Source organism: Argiope bruennichi, chromosome X2 (assembly GCF_947563725.1).
Source record: "Argiope bruennichi chromosome X2, qqArgBrue1.1, whole genome shotgun sequence".
NCBI classification, from domain to species: Eukaryota; Metazoa; Arthropoda; class Arachnida; order Araneae; family Araneidae; genus Argiope; species Argiope bruennichi.
In genome coordinates, this window is record NC_079163.1 from 17698548 (window position 1) to 17718267 (window position 19720).

The 19720-nt window shown below is 31.0% G+C and overlaps 1 protein-coding gene across 4 annotated transcripts in view; it reads right to left on the reverse strand.

Moving 5' to 3' along the window:
- Positions 1 to 19720, reverse strand: part of LOC129960604 (kelch-like protein 8) — a 68783-nt gene that overhangs the window by 9705 nt on the left and 39358 nt on the right. For all 4 annotated transcript variants that reach the window (XM_056074112.1, XM_056074110.1, XM_056074113.1 and 1 more), the window contains exons 3-8: positions 19091 to 19358; positions 18222 to 18365; positions 17073 to 17184; positions 16419 to 16587; positions 12740 to 12899; positions 6116 to 6317 (exon numbers count right to left, since the gene is read on the reverse strand). In XM_056074112.1, the coding sequence (XP_055930087.1) occupies positions 6116 to 6317; positions 12740 to 12899; positions 16419 to 16587; positions 17073 to 17184; positions 18222 to 18365; positions 19091 to 19358 (1055 nt within the window). The remainder of the gene's footprint in view (positions 1 to 6115; positions 6318 to 12739; positions 12900 to 16418; positions 16588 to 17072; positions 17185 to 18221; positions 18366 to 19090; positions 19359 to 19720) is intronic.

Sequence of the window (19720 nt, forward strand, 5' to 3'; positions counted from 1 at the left end):
TGACTGCTGTTTCATAAAAGTAACTTTATTCATATTAGCTGCATTAAAAAACTGACTGGTAATCAATCTTCTTTTTATTCTACTAATGCAATCTCATGCTATTTCATATATATCATAAAATATGATGAATTGTAGATGATACATCATCAGGTTTATAGATTTATATATTTTCTTTAAAAAAATGAACAAACTGCATATGTTAAGTTGTCAGAGTCAAATGTGTCTCAGCTGCGCTTACAAAAATAAATAACTGCAGCTTCAAGAAGTAATGGATTGAAAATCTCCATTTTAATAAGTTTGAACATATGCATTACATTGTAAGAAAACATTGATCACAGCTAACTCAAAAAAAAAAAAAAAAAATCGTTTGTAGAATGAGATTTCTTATAATAAATATTAATTATTTCTTCAACACAAACCACTTTTATAAATTCTTGTAATTCGACAAAAATTTTATTGCCTAGAATTTAGTAATACAAAATTTACATATTAAGGGGGTATATCAATTATCTCTTACGCTCTTTAATTGTAAATCGCACAAAATTAAGTCTCAGGTGAAGTAAAACACAAAATAACATTTTTGCAATCATGATACAAACCATTTAATGATTACTTAAAAAACATTACAAAGCAAGATTACTTTTATTTCATTTATTTATTTTCGTCAATTCATATATTTGAGCATCAATTTCACTTGCAATGCCACTTTGCGTTTGTTGAACTCCTTTTCTGTTTCTTTTCCCTAAACTTTTTTCTACTTTTCTAAAGCTTCCTAATACCTTGCACGTGTATATTTGCATACTGAAGCAAATCTTTTAAAAATTGGACCATTTAAAACATATCCATAAAAGTTTATGTGATCATACACAGTTCTTAGACCAACTAAAGAATTTTCTTTCAGATTTTCAACAAGAATATTTTTGATGATACTAAATTCACTTTTCTCAGCTGCATTTCTAAGTGCCAACAAAAGATTTATTTTTACAACTTACCAAAAGTTGAGAAATTCTTTGGACTTCAAATTATTAGAACAGAAATAATCTAAATGAAATTTTTAATTAAATAAATCAAGCTGTTTTTTGTAACCATTTTTTAGCTTTTCAGGAAAGTTTCAAATAGGATCTTTGCAGATACTGAACATGCAAGGAAAATTTGCGCTTCGGAATAAAGAAGTTAAAGCAAATCAACCATCCATTTTACACATAATAATGCATTGTTTCTTCAATAAATATGGATTTAAACAAAATGCAGCTTTTAAAACAACAAAACAATATTTACTAGATATTAGGCCTATAAAAAAATTACTTGCTTAGAGCCATAAAAAACAGACTTCAAGAAATATTCAGAGTTGCCACTCAAATCTAAAAAACAAAACAAAAAAAACCCTGCATTTTCTCTCTGCATGTACGTTATGCAAGAGGAAATTGCGAACAGCATTCATGTGTTAGTAATACTGGAATAACAATACTCCATAGTTCTAACTAGTTGAAAAAGCAAGGTTCTTCAATAAAAATGGATTTTAACAGGATGTAGTTTTTAAAATATTAAAATTTTTGCACATGCATTCAAATATTTTTTTTTATAATATTCTTCACAAATATAAAACAACCTGCTAAAATGCTTCTTTTTCTCAGCACCTCTAATAGTTTGGAACAGGATAGTTAAAACCATGACTCTTGTGCCAGAAAACTCCAAACAAACCTCCAACAGTAATCAAGTAACTGGCAGTCATTATTCCAATATTGGTATTTTTTCTCACTCAGATTTTTTAGGATTATCAAGATCTATCAAAAATAAATTGTCTAATATTTTGTTTCTTCGACTATGCTTCTTTTGGCAATATTTTTCATGACTGTTTAACAAGAATGAAAATGTGTTCGTATAAAAAAGGCACCATTGGTTTGAATGTCTGAAAATTTTTAAGAAATGACCAAAAATATTAGCAATATAACAGAAAAAGCTAATTTTAGAGAGAATCAATTTATCCCGAGCAGCTTTTATAATATCATTCGTGGCAGATTCAATAAAAGGACTTGGATATATTTTTTAATGATGTCAAAAACCTTTGGAGCACGTTTGCAAACATTGACATTTTCTACCCAGTGGATGGAACAAAGCTTCAATGGAAATTCAGAAGAATGTGTAACATCCAGGAAATCGGTACGTCTAGTTAGACTACCTTTAAATATTCTATGTATTGCACTTAGATTAACCTCTGATTTCCATGCAATAGATTTATATCCATACTGACACTCTCCATAGATTATGTAGTCCACAAGAACCTAGATTTAAAATTTTACAATCATTTTCGCACAAAAGACTTCTTTGACCTTTAAAAAAATTTTTTAATTTATATTTGGTCCATTTATACTAATTTGCAAAAGTAACTGTATGTCTAAACTTGATAGAACTTCTATAAACAATTCTTGAGCAGTGGTATGTCTTAAAATTATTTCATTCCAATATCTTGTGGAGATTCTATTGTTTGATTCACAGCAATATCTCACAATAAGATCCATTTGGCATTTTTGTGCAAAGCGGTTCAAGGCTTCGTCAAAGCCTATTCCAATTTTTTTTTATTGGTTTAAAGATTTCACATTTTGATCTCGTAGCTCTTCCAAAAATTCTGCTTCAGAAACCTTTATAAAATCGGGTTCGGAAAGTACACCACGTGACATATTCATTGTTTTATGGTACGATGTTTGTATTGGAAAGGAACCTAGTGTAGTCATTTTACTGATCTGCAATGCTTGTTTTTCGAACACCTGCAATAGTAGTTCACCAGAGCGTAACTTTTTTATATTTTGTACCTCACCAATAGCAGATAAAATAAGTTTATTAATCAGAAAAGGAGAAATGGAATTAAAAGGGCTAGGTGTATGAATGACCATGTAACGAGTAGTAGATTTGGCTTCGACGACGTTAGAAAAAGACCCCATAGGACATTGCTAGTGATTCGGGTCAGGCGGCATCGCCCACCACGGAGCCCAACAAGGGAAGGTAGTTGCCGGCTCTGGAATTTTTCCAACCTCGGCACTTGCCAAAATGGTGACCGGAACCTATACGCTGAGAGTACCCCCGGGGACAGTGACCACCCTTAACGCCAAGCCTAAAAAGTGACCCCATCGCTTGATCCCCTTGAGCAGCCCAGTCAAATATCTGGGATACCGGTCGATTGATACATCAGGGACCGAAATGTACCACCCGTCTAAAGGGTCGCCACGCACGGCGAACACATGGGGTTTCTGGCTGTCCATGAGAAGCAAGAAGCAAACAGAGCGGCGACAGCTTCTAATGGAAAGCTCCCTCGCTAACCGTCGAGGGATGGAAGAATGAAGAAAACAGAAGGGGAAGGGGGGATATAAAGAGAGATAGAGGAAAGAAGAGAAAAGGGATAGGGGAGAGCAGGAAGAGAGAAGAAAGAGTAAAGATCCATGGGTACCTCGGGATTGGGACACCCGTACCTACCTAAAGAAGGTGAGCCCCTGAGGGGGAAAAAAAGTTCGAAATCTTTTATTTCTGGACAACAAATTTGACATTTTCGGAATTGAAATGCCATCTTCTTCAGTATTTCTTTTAGATATATAGTCCAGTAACAATGATGACTATTTTGAATTGAGACATAATTTCGGGTGTTTCCCTCTTTTGGCATGACTAATAACTGAAGGTTTTCAAATATATCTTAAGCTAATTATCTGCTTACAAAACGAGCAGTGCACAAGAAATGAATTTTGCTGAACTTCTCGAACCCATTTAACAAAATCAGGATTAATTTTTTTTATCCGTCGAATTCATGATCAATATGAATTTTGAGCAGCTAATTATTTAAAAAAATTTCTCTAATCTATTCTGAATAAGCTCATAATTTCCCAAATAATAAACAAACAATTCAATAAACTCACGTGTGTGTAACTAAACACTATTGCGAGGCTTCCACAGATTGAATACTGCTATTCCGGCCAGAGAAATTTATTTTATTTTCTCAAGAAGCTATAACAGTCTCGCAAATTCTCATTAGCTGCAATCACTGAATATCATGGAAAGAGAACAACTGTCTGAAATCGCAATTACACTGATCTACACAGTAAAAGATTCGAGTTTCCGCGATTACACATCCTGTTTCACTTTTGGTGCTATGGTTAGGATCTTTCATTTTTGCAATATTCAGAGATCGGCCTTTTTTAGGTTTTTTTTTGGGGGGAAGGGGGGGGGACTTTTAAATTCCCTGTACTTTCCCAGTTTTTAAGATATTTTTTAAATTCCCGGTGCCACGGCAACCCTGGTTAGAACAGATGGGTCTTTGAAAAAAAAAAAAAAAACGGTGATTAATAAAGTACCAAGAATTAAACAAAAAGCTTCAGAAACGAATCGAACTACATTCTAATAACTCTGTTCCTAGAATACACGCTGAAGCATAAAGTATAAAATAAGGAATGATAATTCTAATTTAATTTCATATTGTTGTTTAATGCATTTATAATTTCCAATCCAACTTTTAAGGAAATATTAATTTTTGCCCGAAGGTATCTTTGGAAGATTTATTATAAAATACTGAAAGGCTAATGTGAAATTAGTTGTATTTAGTTCTATTAAATGCATTAATTTCTCTGTACATTTCTAGAAAAGAGCACTTATTTTTTCTATTTGAACTCTTTCAAATCTTGTGATATGTATTATCAAATTATTTACATCATGTTGTAATAAGTAGTATATCTGATAGTAATAGTTGGTAGTATTACACACACACATACACATAAATTCCCATTTCAAATAAGATTAGGTTGTACTTGTAAATAATTCCTGAATTTTTAAGTTCTATTTAAAAAATTAATATACAGTGCTTCAATCAGTAGTTATTTATATTCTGAGATATCATTTAACAATATAATTATATAATCTAAAAAGGAAAAGGAAAGGTAAGGTAAATAATAAGCACATTCTTAAATTTCAAGTTCTCTGAAAATACAAATCACTTTGAAAAAATCCTGAATTTGAATATTCTTAAAGCAAAACGATACTTTTGTTTCATAAATTCATTTACACAACAGGACACGAGAATACACTGAAAGACTAATTAGATACTCGAACACCCTTCCACATAACAATAAGATAATAAAAAGGACAACAAGGAAAAGGTACGAATTCCCCAACTGGAAAAACACAGGATATTTCTGCAGCGTGTACGAAAAGTGTACTCAAGAGTATTTTTTTAAACTATGGAGTTAGAAAGGCATATGCTGGAAAAGCATTTTCTACCCTTATTATACAACCTGCTTTGTATTTCGGCAGTTAACATATACAAAGTTTGTGACTGGTAGATTCAGAATACAACAAACGTTTACAAAACTGCTTTCCCACCTAAACTATTAAAAAAAAAATCCTTTGTAGTTCTGTAATGAGACGTAGGAACTACTGTAACCCTCTATAACTGTCGGAATAATAATAATGATAATAAAATATATAGAGCTTGCTTTATCCTTTCATAGTAGAAGAATTTCAAAATAATTTTTGAGGTGGAGTTTTTTAAGTTCAAATGTTACACCTTATGGGAGAAAAAAAAAAGCAGCGATATACCCCCCCCCCCCCCGACTGCAAGAATTGCTTACAAGAAAGTGGGTGTTTTAAAAATTCAGTCTGTGAACTGATAGCACTTACATCATCATTGTAATTACTAAATGCATTACAACTATGAGTCATTCTTCCTTTATTTGAAAACAGATTGTTTGATTTTTTAGTCGCACAAGGATGGAAGCATCTAATTGACTATTTATAATGAACTCACACAATTTTTATTAAAATTAAGTTCTAAGCAGTAATTTTTCTTTAGTGTCATATAAAAAAACTGCACCGTAATAATTAAAACTTTGATATTCTGTTATTAAATGAATTATAAAAAACTTATTTTACTATTTTAAATGTAAAAGTGATCTGAGAATAGAATTTTACTACACTAAATGCCAATTCAATTGGCCATTTTAAGCTGATTTCTTTAGCTAAAATCGTTATCAGAAAGGCCATTTTTTAAAATGTACTCTTCAAGTTTGTAGGTTTATTTTAATTGTTAATTTTGAAAAACTTATTCAAAAATTTAAAGACAAAGGAATCGTAAATTTACCTGTCATTCTGAACATCGTAGATCTCCACTGTGTTTAAATAACAAGAAGCATTATGTCCTCCAATAGAATAAATGTACCTTCCCAAAGCAGCAGCTCCAACTCCACCTCTTGCTACTTGCATAGAACTAACAAAGCTCCATTTATTAGAATCTGGATCATATTTTTCAACAGAGTTTAGGGGCACATTGTTTTCAAAGCCACCTAGAGGGGGGAAAATTACACATCAAATTACTCTAGAACAGCTGATAAATATGCATCATACATGTACACCTAAGTTACACAAAATTTTTAGAATAACAAAAAATATTTGTAATAAAGTAACAATCTGGATCACAACTTATAATACACCACCTATACAATTTTTCTTGTTTCAAATATTTTTTATATTTATTGGAATGACTTCTACTAAATACTTCATTTAGTCTCATGATTTCCTTAAATTCTACAACTATTAGCCATTGGGGAGACAATATCAGGGCAAATACAAATAATTCTCAAATTATTACAGAAGTAATAGTTAAAGGTCGAATAAATTTCGATAATAAGAAAACAGGAAGCAATAAAAGCAACACTTTAAGAGTATTTCTAATTCTAATTTTATTTAATCTCCATAAAAACTATAACGTTTGTATTATACAACGAAGAGAAATACTGAAAGGCGTCTAGGAAATTATTCATTTTATAAAAGGCGGAAGAAAAAAAAAAAAAAAAAAAACATAATGAATCCCAAAAAAGTAACGTTTGAGTATATGTAATGACGACCTACATAATGGGCAAAATCAATCAAACACCAAAGAAATGTCTTTGTCAACAGACTTAGGATTTTTTTGCCTTTGTTTGTTAGAATAATGTGGCAACCGGTAGCGTTCACATGTGTTTTGTTTTGCAAACGTATTCAAGCTAGGTGGCCAAGCGTTACAAACACCGAATCTGACGAAAGTAAATCGGATAAGACGTTAAGTAAAAATTCATCAGTATTTAAATTATTTCGAACCTTTTTGTTAACTTTAAACGAGTAATTCTTGTGTGTGTATGTATATATACAGTGGTGGCCAAAATTGTGGACACTTCCAGGAATTTTTGTTTTCTAACTTTGTATGCTTATAGAAAATGTAATGTTTCACAAAATACAAACTTACATATTTTAAATGGAATTTAAAGCTGATTTCAATACAAAAAGCAAAAGTCAAATATTTGCAATTCAAAAACAGTTGAGTGGCAATAATTATCGACGTACATTAGATGCTGATGATTGCAGTGAGTTATCAGTAATTAGTAGGGTAGTCTTTTTATTATTATTATTAATATTATTATTACAGCATCACACTGATGTTTCATTGCGCTGACTAGAGTTTTAAGCTCTTCCTTCGTTATTGCATGATGCCAGGAAACAATTATAGCCTCAATTAATTTTATTTTATTTGATGAATGCTTCATATGTATAAGAGTTCTCAAACAGTGCCATAAGTCCTAAATAATTTTGACGTCAGGGCAATTTCCTGGCCTTGATAACAATTCAATGCTCTTTGTACTAAACCACTCTTTCGATATTTTTGCTGTGTAACAAGGAGCTGAATCCTGCCGAAAAATAAATGATGCGTTGTTGGGAAAGAGATCCTGATGGAAGGTGTAAGTTTTGGCTCTAGAATTGAGTGAATGTATTTTCGTGCATTTATTGTCCCATCGATAACAAGAAGGAGACCAATATCGTCTGCTGACATGCATGCCCAAATCATAACACTAACTCCAGATGTAGTCACTGAACCATCCACCTGAACTGCAATTTCAGCATAGGAAAAATCACATTCACGTAACAAAATAATCTTAGTCCTCTTTTTAGGAGCCCAATATATTCTTTTATTTGATATTAATGCTTTTAGACCAAATATTAGAAATATTTACAAAAATTCCAACTGTATATTAAAAAGTTTAACAAAACTTCTAATTTACAATTTAATTACATAAAAAATTGTCTTCCTTCTACAGAAAAAGCACAATAATGACTACTTGTTCCAACTTTAAACATGATGTCAGCTTTTGCCAACAGTTAATAACATTTCATTGGTTCCAGAACAAGAACAGTGATTTGCCAGGAAAATGAGAAATTACAATCCACTTCATCACTGTGTTTGTTATTCAGATTAAAGTAAGAATAACTTTTTTGCATTGCAAATATTGAATTATGCTTTTTGTATTGAAATCAGCATTAAATTCTCTTTAAAATGATATGTAAGTGTTTGCATTTTGTGAAATGTAACATCTTCTATAAGTATACAAAGTTAGAAAACATAACGAATTTCAAAAGTCTCCACAATTTTGGCCACCGCTATATTATATATATATATATATATATATATATATATATATATATATATATATATATATATATATATATATATATATGTAATACTTTCCGAATCCCGTCGGCTAAATAACATGTAACATATTTTTGGTTTAAGTAGAATGCGGGTTCGAAGCAGTGAAAAGACTTGGTATTTTTAATTCCGTTTTATTCTCTCTCGGGAGGCAAACATGATTATTTACAAGAAGGCGCAGCGCGCCACAAAAGCAGAAGGCAAAAAGGGACGAACAAATGATCACTAGTTTTATATAAAATAGGATTTCTGGCCATGCTTCAATTCAATACACGTGGCGACCTTTGACACCTTTTCAAGGTTATCGAGGTATCACTTTCATTTGAAACGTAGTTCTGATGGCGCATTATTTAATTTACAGAGGAATTAATTAAACCGAAAGTGGAATTGGATCACGAAATAAGAGAATATTTTAATATGGTCTAAATTATGAGTTTAAAATATCATTACATATTATATATATATATAAAATAATGCGCCTTCAGTACTAGGTATCGAGTGAAAGTGATACTTCCGTTGCCCTTTTCAAGATCAACACGTATTGAATTGGCGCGTGGCCGAAAATCCCATGTTATAGAATTCTAGTGATCATTTGTTTCGGCCCTTTTGCCTTCTTCTTGCTTCTGCTTTTGTGCAGCTTTCTCGAGATGGATATTAAAGAGAGAATAAAACGAAATTAAAAATACAACGTCTCATCTATGTCTTCCAACCTGCCTTCTGCTGCAAACAAAATGATGTTACATATATATGGAAAACGCGATTTTTCAAACACACAAACATTTTTTTATAACTGAATAGTGACATGTGGAAATACGTGACCTGCATAAGCGTAATGTGGAATAATGGTTAGGGCTTCCGACTACAACGCATTTTTCACATGTTCGATCCCGCGTTTTCAAGTCAATGAGATTTCGGTTATAACTTTAAACAAGCTACAGGATAGGATTTTATTTACGATTTTACAAAAAGCCGATCGAATGTCGGTCTCCCAGGTACTTATGCTCTATATGCATATACAATATTTTCCTTGCTAATCATTCAAATGAATATTATGAATCTGTCGAGGATGGAAATGTAAAATTAAGTAAAATTTTATCATGTTGTGGCGATATATTACAAAAATATTATTGCACAAAGTAAATTTTTACACTCTTGTCTTCAAATTCAAACAAAACCTTTTCCATGATGTACATTTTTACTTTCATGCAATTTTCCCCCCTAAATTTTAAGAAACTTTAGAAATATATTTTAATGCAAAATTTGCAGCAATATTTTAATTTAGAATTTGTTTCTCCCATGGTTTGTTTATTCTGGTGTCAAATGTTACACTTTTACAGAAAACGCTATCTAAATAATAATAAAATATGCTATCTTACTGCGTTCATTTTGTGTGTGTGTGTGTATACCTATTGTTCATGAAAGATACAAGATCATATACAGGGTGTTTCATAAATGATGGGAGTAACTTTAAGGGGTGATAGTACACATCAAGACGAGTAATAGTAAATAGGAAACCAAGTGTCCCAAACGTCTTCCGAAAGAGATAGGCGCCATCAAAGTTTAGGGCCTTAAATTTCAAATGATGATAAAAAACGGAAAAATGGATCGATTCATTTGCGGTTTTCGCTAAAATCATTCTTTAAATTAGTATTTTCTTAAAAAAAAAAATTTTTTTTTTTTTTTAAGAAAATACTAATTTAAGTTATAAAGTTTAAAGTTATAAAGTTTAAAAAAGACAAAGTTTAAAAAAGACCGACAGAGGGCGCTCTAGACTTTGGAGTACCGAACAACTACTCTTTACCAGCATTTTTTTTTTATTTTGTTAAATGTTTACTAAAGCTTAGACTTTAACTTAAATTTGAGCGCAAAATTGAAACCATCGGGAACGGTTAGTGGCGTAAATTTAACCGCGTTCAGGGGGTTAAATTTTAAACGCCTGTATCTAATTAGCAAAATAATAAATGATGAAGCAAACTTTAATAGGTGATAGTAAAACACCAAAACAAACAACATTCATCAAAGAAATCAGTCGTAATTTTAACCCGAAGGTGATAGAGGGCGCTGAAAGAGATTTCGTTTTAAGAGACAAAAAAGAAAACAAAGAACATTTACGTGATAAAAAAAAGTTTAATTATAAATGATTACAATAGCTGTTCGAAACACTGACCATTAGAGGCGATGCATGCGGTACAACGGCGAAGAAGGGATTTACGAACCCTCGCCGGATACGAGGGGGAACATCTGTCATCATTTCTGGCAGCAACTGTTGCAGAAAGGTAAGATATTTTTTTCGATCCAATCATTCTGGCAGAAGATAAAGTCCAAGTAGATGGTCACCAATTATTCCTGCCCAAACATTTATGGAAAATCGTCGCTGATACGCATGTGTAGAAGATGCATGTGGATTTACATCTGCCCATTGGTGGGAATTGTGGGTGTTAAATGTACCCTCACGTGTAAATGTACATTCATCTGTAAAAAGCACAGTTGCACCAAAATCGGGATTTAGGGTGTTCTTCTGCAGATACCAGCGAGCAAAATCCATTCGATGAGGAAAATCCTTTTCAGTCAGTTCCTGGACTCGTTGGACATGAAAAGGATGCATACTTTCATCCTTTAGTACTCGCCATGTCATGGAGGGTGATACTTCAATTTGACTAGCCACTGCTCGCGTGCTTGTATTTGGATGATCAGCCACCATATCCAGAATTTTTTCTTCCACAGCAACCGTTCTGTTAAGACTTCGCATAGCCTGCATTTGAACGTGCACCAAAAAAGGATCCTGTCTCACACAACTGTCTGTGCAAGCGCACAAATGTTTTATCATTGGGCAACCGCCTGTTGGGAAACTTTTCTCAGTACAATCGTCGCGCCTCTGCACTATTCCCATTTGCAGTTCTGTAGATGAAATGCATATCAGCCTTTTCTTGGTTAGTGAAGGGCAACATCTTTCGTTACGTTTCTACCGTGATTTACACTTGCACACGCGGGTCAGTGGCTTTTATCTTAATAACAATTTGCATATGCATTCTTCTTCTTCTCCATATCACAATTTCATATTCTTCTTCCAGAAACTTGCAGCTATAACGCTTGCATGGATAAAATTTGAAGATGTTCTAACACGTTTGCGTTTGAATTCAAATCATGCATTTTCTAATGAAAGTTAATTGTTTTGGTGTTTTACTATCACCTATTAAAGTTTGCTTCATCATTTATTATTTTGCTCATTAGATACAAGCGTTTAAAATTTAACCCCCTTAACGAGGTTAAATTTGCGCCACTTAACCGCTCTCGATGGTTTCAATTTTGTGCTCAAAATTTAAGTTAAAGTCTAAGCTTTAGTATTTAACAAAATAAAAAAAATACTGGTAAAAAGTAGTTGTTCGGTACTCCAAAGTCTAGAGCGCCCTCTATCGGCATTTTTTAAACTTTGTTTTTAAAGAAAATTTTTAAGAAAATACTAATTTAAAGAATGATTTTAGCGAAAACCGCAAATGAATCGATCCATTTTTCCGTTTTTTATCATCATTTGAAATTTAGGGCCCTAAACTTTGATGGCGCCTATCTCCTTCGGAAGACGTTTGGGACACTTGGTTTCCTATTTACTATTACTCGTCTTGATGAGTACTATCACCCCTTAAAGTTACTCCCATCATTTATGAAACACCCTGTATAAGTTATTTTAATGTAAGAGGTTGAACATTATTTAGCATATAACTTTGCAATTGTATGTGATTTTGTTTACTCTCAGTTGCACATTAAACTGTTAAAAAAAAGCAAATTTTAACTTTTATGCAATAATTTAGATAGTTTTTGCTAACAACTCTCACAGTATATGCTTAAATCATTTTATTTGCAAGAGATTTTATTTTACAATCAACGATTGGAAATTAAAAAAAAAAAAAAAAATTCTAATTCACGATATTTACTAATGTATATGTATGCTTGTCATATACATATAATTTTTCTTACATGCTGCATTTTTGTATAGATTTTAGATCATTTCATGAGATTGACATGAATGAATTATTTTTTATGCAAATATGGTGTCTGCACAAGGAAATTTTTTTTGCTTCTGTTCATTTTAACTATACATTCATTAATTTTTTGTGTATTATTGCAATTTAACACAACATTTAATGCTTTACACAAAAAGCAGGATCATAAGTAAAAGCATGTGCAAAGTATAAAGCTGAATATAGCCATTGCATGAATGCATATGCCGATTAATAAAAAGACACATCTTACCAATCACATATATAAAGCCATCAACAACGACAGCACCAGCTCCAGCTCTACTTTGATTCATAGGTGATATAAAAGTCCATTTATCTAGATGGGGATCATAGACTTCACATGTTTGTAAAGATATTGTACCACTATTTCCTCCTAATGCATACATATGGCCCTAAGAAAAATTAACAACTGGGCATCAAACAATTATGAATTTCTTTCAGTAATAAATAAATATAACGACCAATGTTTGAATGGATTGAATAAAGCTAACAACTGCTCTACGAATATGGTTTCCCCCAACACAAACTTAAAACAAGAGCACAGAGAATATAAATACTACTGGAAAGTTTGTTACTAATAACAGGAGAGTTAAACTAGTTAATTAGCCTACTTTAGTTCCATTCTGAAATTATCTGAGGGCCATTTCGGAACGGATAACCTAATTCTGAATCATGGAAAGAGGACGAGGATGACATCTCACTCTTTTAACTTTCAAGCTTTATCAATGTGAGAGAGTTAAATCTACGATGAAATATTTAATATGAACATACAAGATGACTCAGTGGACTCGAAACTTAAATTCGCGATCTTCCACTCTCGAAGCCGAAACTACTACGGTTTTAAGGATGAGCTAAAACAAAATTCCAATAGTAAGGAAAACAGTTTGCATAAAAACTATTCCTTTATATAATATACAATCAAATATAAACGGCTAGGCAATTTCATTGCAGACGTGAAAAAGCTCTATTCATAACAGATAATTCTCCTTGAAAAATGTGAATCGCTCAAAAATTTTTTTTAATACTGAAAATTGCATAAATTGCCTTACTGAGATTATATTCGATAAGATTTATCTTAATTTATCACATCAGATCTATCAATATCAGATACTGAATACTAAAATGTTTTATAAAATTAATGTATTAATAATGAATAAAAGTATTAAAAAAATTCAGAGATAGGTTATTACAATTATTTGAGTCATGCCAAAATTTACAATATTCCTTACAATGCAGCTAAATGGCAAAAAAAAAAAAAAAAAAAAAAAAAAAAAAAAAATGTTCGGATTGAAAATTTCTTTGGTTTTTGTTTTTTTACCAAACACGCCTTTTTGAAAAAGAAATAAATAAATACCCATAAGGTTTTTCGGCTATTATAAATCGTGAATCAGAATTTTTTTGTTATGATGACATTGATAAAGAGAAAAGACAAATTTTTGATAGAGTATTTAAAGAAAATATTTATCCAAATGAGATTATATAAACTAGTCAAATGTGTCCCGCATCATGAAGAAGAATTTTATGAGAATGTTAGAGATTCCCATTAAATAAAAATGCACTGCTTTTTTTCTTCTTCTAAAAGTAGATAAAAGCTATCTATCATTATTAAAGGGTTGCCACTCAAATCTGGGAAAAAAATTCCCTGTGTTTTCCCTGTATGTATATTCAAGATATGAGGAAATGCGCGAATAGCACTCATGTGCTAGTTATAATAAAATATGATTTTAAGGAGTATAAAATGCAAGATAAGGATGCAACAAAAGATATTCAAAATAGTATATTAAAAGACGGTTTGCATTTACTCTTAGGGGGAGGGGAAAAAAAACCGATTTTATCTTTATTTATAATTGAGAATTTAGTAAAACAAAATTTATATATTAAGGGGGGAATATATTATCTCCCATGCTCTTTAACTGTAAAATGCACAAAATTAAGGACTCAGGTGAAATAAAACAAGAAATATTTTTCTTATTATGATACAAATAATTTAATAATTACTTAACAAAAAAAAAAACATTACAAAGGAAGATTACCTTTTCTTATTTATTCATTTCTGGAAATATATGTATTTGGGCATCGATTTCTGCAGATTTTTCAGCATCAGTTTCATGGAGTTAATCCTTAACAAATAAGATACGACATTTTTGTACGGCCTATCATGCATTTTTTTAGCTATTTCACTTTCAGTGAACATATGTGAAAATATTTCCGATATATCACTGAGTGCATTAAAGAACGAATGTGACGTAACAAGTTTTAATGCCCATAAAAATTCAGCTTTAAATTATTGTTCTTTAACTAGAATGTACGAAATCGGTTTATTTTCGGAGATTAAATTTGACATGTTATCTTTTCCTGTATTCCTTTTAGATACTAAGTCCAATATCAATGATGACTCTTTTGAAGTGGGAGGCAGTCTTGTATGTTTCGTCTTTTGGCATGACTAGTAAGTGCTTGTTTTCCCATATTACTTAAGCTTATTATCTTCTTACAAAGCAAACAGTATGCACCAAATGAATTTTGTGGAACTACTTGACCCATTCAGGAAAATCAGGATTGATTTTTTTTTATCCATCCAATTCGTATTAAATACGGATTTTGAGCAGCTCATTGTTTAAAAAAATCTCTAATCTACTCTGAATAAGCTGACAGTCTCTCAAATAATAAACAAACCATTCAATAAACTCAAGTATGTTAGACTAAACACTGACGCGCTTGAAGAAGATTGAATGTTCATGCCAGAGAAATGTATCCTATTCTATTCTTTCACTCAGTTACAGAAGTCTCGCGCATGCTCATTAACTGCAATTCGATAATTTCATGGGAAAAAGAACAGCTGTCTCAGATGCCGAAATTGGACTTATCTATACAGAAAAAAAGGGGAGAGAGTAGAAAAGGAGCGAGGTTTTACATTACACAATCGCGAATGGTATTGTTTCGTTTTCGGAAGCTATGACTACGATTTTTTATTCTTACAATCTTTAGAGATCGGCATTTTCTAGATGGGGAAAAAATAAATAAGAAGCTTAACATTTCCTGTTTCTTCCCGTTTTCATGAAAATTTTCAAATTTTCCTACATTTTCCGTTTTTTATATTCTCTGTGTCTTCCTGGTTTTCCTAGTGACGTGGCAACCATGTTATTAACACAGTCGAGATCTACATCTAAACAAAGATCTAAATTAGATATCAAGAGGATAACTCTTATGATTCAATCAATCTATGTATAAGCTAAGAAGATGAGTCTTTGCAATAGTAATCGATCTTAAAAAAGTATCAAGAAAATCTACAAGTTAATAAAATGCAATAAAAATGGTGCCCCCAAAGATTTTAAAAATTACTTCACAATTCAAAAGCAGAAAATGCTATGAGCTAATTCATAATAATAAAAGAGTTAATGAGCATGTTTTTCAAGTTTTTGTAAAAATAGTTAGCAATAGCTAATTCGATATAACGATATCCAGCTCCAAAAATTTCAAAGAAACACTGCAAATTGTTCCTAAAAATTAAGTGAATTATGGAATTCTCAATCAAAAAATCCTTCAAAAGATATTCATATAAATGAGGAAAAAGAATATAACCTAATAATGAATGAACAGCGTAGATCACATACATGTAGAGCTCACATTGTAGGAAAAATATTAATATAAAAATATGTATATGAAATTCGTGTAAAATATTTAATTTTTTTTCTATACTTATTAACAAATTATATTTTAGTAATTTCCAGGTGTAAAACTTCAAAAATCTGTTACAAAGGAATGACAATTTCAAAATTAATAATAAAAAAAATAATTTTCTTAAAAATTACCAAATAACTGCATAAGAATAAGACTTTTAGATAGAAATAATAAAAATTTCATAATAAAAAAGAAACATCAATTTAAAAACTAATGTTTGAATGAAATGATACCTTTAAGTTCACAACAGCAACACCACCTCTTGAACAATTCATAGAAGCTACGACACTCCACACATCAGCATTAATATCATATCTTTCAACGATTGAATAAAACAGTGAATTATCTAGGCCACCAACAGCATAAAGAGGACCGCCCATCGAACAGAGACCGAGACCTCTCCTGCAAAATCACTAGTTACAATTTAATATTTATAAAGAAGGAAGCATTTAGTAATATACCATTTCATTTTAAAACTATGTATTTCATGGGAAATCAAAATTTAAAATCAATTAAGAAAGAATATCAGTGGTGTAACAGATGAGGAGGCAAAGGGATATAGATAACAGAGGGGCAAATTTAGCGGTGCCAGAGATTAAACATTACTGCAATGAAACCATATATAATATGGGAATCAAAAAATGATATAAATCTAGCACTATTTACTGAAGGATGGGGAAAAAACCTAATCCACTTACCATCACTATGCTTTGGTGATTAAGTATAATACTTATTAGTGAACATCAAATTATGTCTTGTAGATAAGTTTAGACATGTAATAATATAGCCAATAAAGAAAGAATAAATCCACAAGAAAAAATTCTGATTTTACAAAAATTAAAAATTGCAGAAAAAGGGATAATATTTAAATGAAAAATTATCTGTACCTTGGTACTGTCATAGGTGCTAATGCTGACCATTTATTTGTTTCAGGATCAAACTGTTCTGCACTTGATAAATGAGCATCATTGGCAAACCCACCTACAGCATATATTTTACCTGCAAACAATATATTAAAAAATAATTTAAAAAAAATCTGCTAAAGAATAAAATAATATTATCAAATATACTTGAGAAATTTTTTTTAAAGTTTTATGTTGTTAGACCTAATGATAAAAAAAAAAAATAAATCACACAATTACATTCAACAGACTTATAGGGAGGGCACTAAAAGTAAAGGAGGTGAAGCAAAAATATACTATGACTCACAAAATCAATATTGTAACATTATTGTAAGTACTTAGATTAGTTTAAAAACACACACACACACACAGTGATAAGAGGAACAAAATTACATAAAATGATAGTATCTCATTTAGCTTTCACAAATTGACATAGTGAAAGTGTATATTGATGAAATTAAATGTCTAACATTACTAACTTATGTATGAAAATTTAATAGCCGACTATAAGATCCAATTTCTCCATTTTACAAGACAGTATTAATTAGTGAATTTACTTGTGATGTTACAATAATTGTAACAGGATAAAAGATAAAAAAAGTGTTCAATTAATAATCACCAATTTAACCAGCCATCGTAAGGAAAATGCTCTTCTGTGGTATTCAATTACTTTTTATACTAACAAATAAAAATAAAGGAAAAGAGAAATAAAGGCAGCAGATGAAAGTCTAAGAAATACATAAACATTAAAATCAGGTACTAGATACCATCTCATAAAAGTTTTGATATTTTTCTTTCTATTCTCCAAAGTAGGCATTCCATAGTATAATAAAAATTAGTTTCCTTATTCCCTTTTCAGGGCATGGAATTTGATTATATTTCGAATGTGCTGTATATTTTAAATAAACAAGTTCATAACTATGTTTAATTGTTCTTAACTAAGTTTCTTTTCCCAGAAAACCGTATAAATAATTTTAACTCATTCTTTGTGTTATTTACTTGATTTTTGACATATAAATGATTCAAATACATATTTAATAATTTTTTCTGTTCCAAATAGAACTCAGCAAAGAAATATAAATGAATGAAAATTACAAAAATTGAATATGTACAATAAACAAAAAATCATAAAACCTTTTTCTGAAACACAACCAACATGCCTCCGACTTGTTAACATATCTTTTAATTTAATCCATTTGTTATGGTACCAACTGTAGAACTCAATTGAAGAAAAGGGATTGCCATTTACTCCTCTTCCACCAACGCAGAATATTACACCTGAAATAAATAATTTTATCTTAAATCAGAACAAAGTAATCTTTTATGAGAAAATTAGTTTAAATGGATTAAAACATACCCTTTTTTTGGTTAAACACAAGGGTTATTTGGAAAATGGTTCAAAGATTTTTAAGAGTAGTCAGAAAGCAGAAACAGATTTTGAAGAAGAACCCTTTCTATAAACCTCAATATCACATCAGCAGACATAAGCAACAAATGACGGAAAAATAACCAAAAAAGTCACTTTGCAGGTTGATGCAATTTTCCACAATTCTTAGTGTGTAGTGGGTAAATGAGACAGAATTATAACTAATGCACTTATCTATCATGGAACTGAGATTATTACCTCCTGTTCTTTACAATACAGCAAAAAATATTGTACAGCATCTCCATGATAATGTTAAATACACTGAATACCAATGTTGTGAGGCATTTTCTGGTAACAGGATAATTATGTGCTTTTCTATACTGCGATCATAGTTTTTGGCATGCTGAATGCAAAAATCAATTCTGCAATTATGACTTTTACAAGATTTTGAGAAACAAAAATATCCAAAATCTTGAAATAATGCCCTAAAAAACTACAGAACCTGCCATTAAGCTTGATAGATAACATAACAGGCTAAATTTCATACTTGTATAAAAATATGCAAATCAAAATATTATTAACAGAGTTCAGCTAAAAAGTCAAAATAATTCAACAAAAGAAAAAAAAATTCAGTTACCAGCATAACTTTTTCTTGGCTGTGTTCTTTCGGTGACAGGTAAATGTGATGTTGGTAAATGGCTTACTTGCCACATTTGGTAATGCTTGGCTTCATCTAGAAGATCTCGACAGTCCAGATTTTTACGAACTAATGAATCTGATTCTACATACATTCGTAGGTATGCTAAAGGCATGAGAGGAAGCCGAACCTTTGGAAGTAATTTAGACAGTAGATTTTTCCTTTTATCAGGATCTAATTTTACCCACAACATTAAAGCCTCATAAACCTGCAAATAAATTTTTATTTGACAACAAATATTTGAATATAATAAGTTATGAGACAGGAAATACATAGGCAGCATGTATAAAAGCTCACATATTTTTTACTTCTACAAACAGAAAAAGAAAGAAAACATGCAAGGTAATAATTTGCTTTTCAGCAGAATTTAGTTTTATCTAGAAAAGACAAAGTATTTATTCTTTGTGATTTTCTTTAGTATTTTGAAAAGAAATATATTTTAAATGATATACAATTTCATAGAAAAAATGCATGGTGCTCTGATATAGTATAAGAATATAACTAAATTATATAGAAATAAAAATGGGAGAAGCATATTCAATTGTAAAAATAACTAAAAAATCAGCAGAA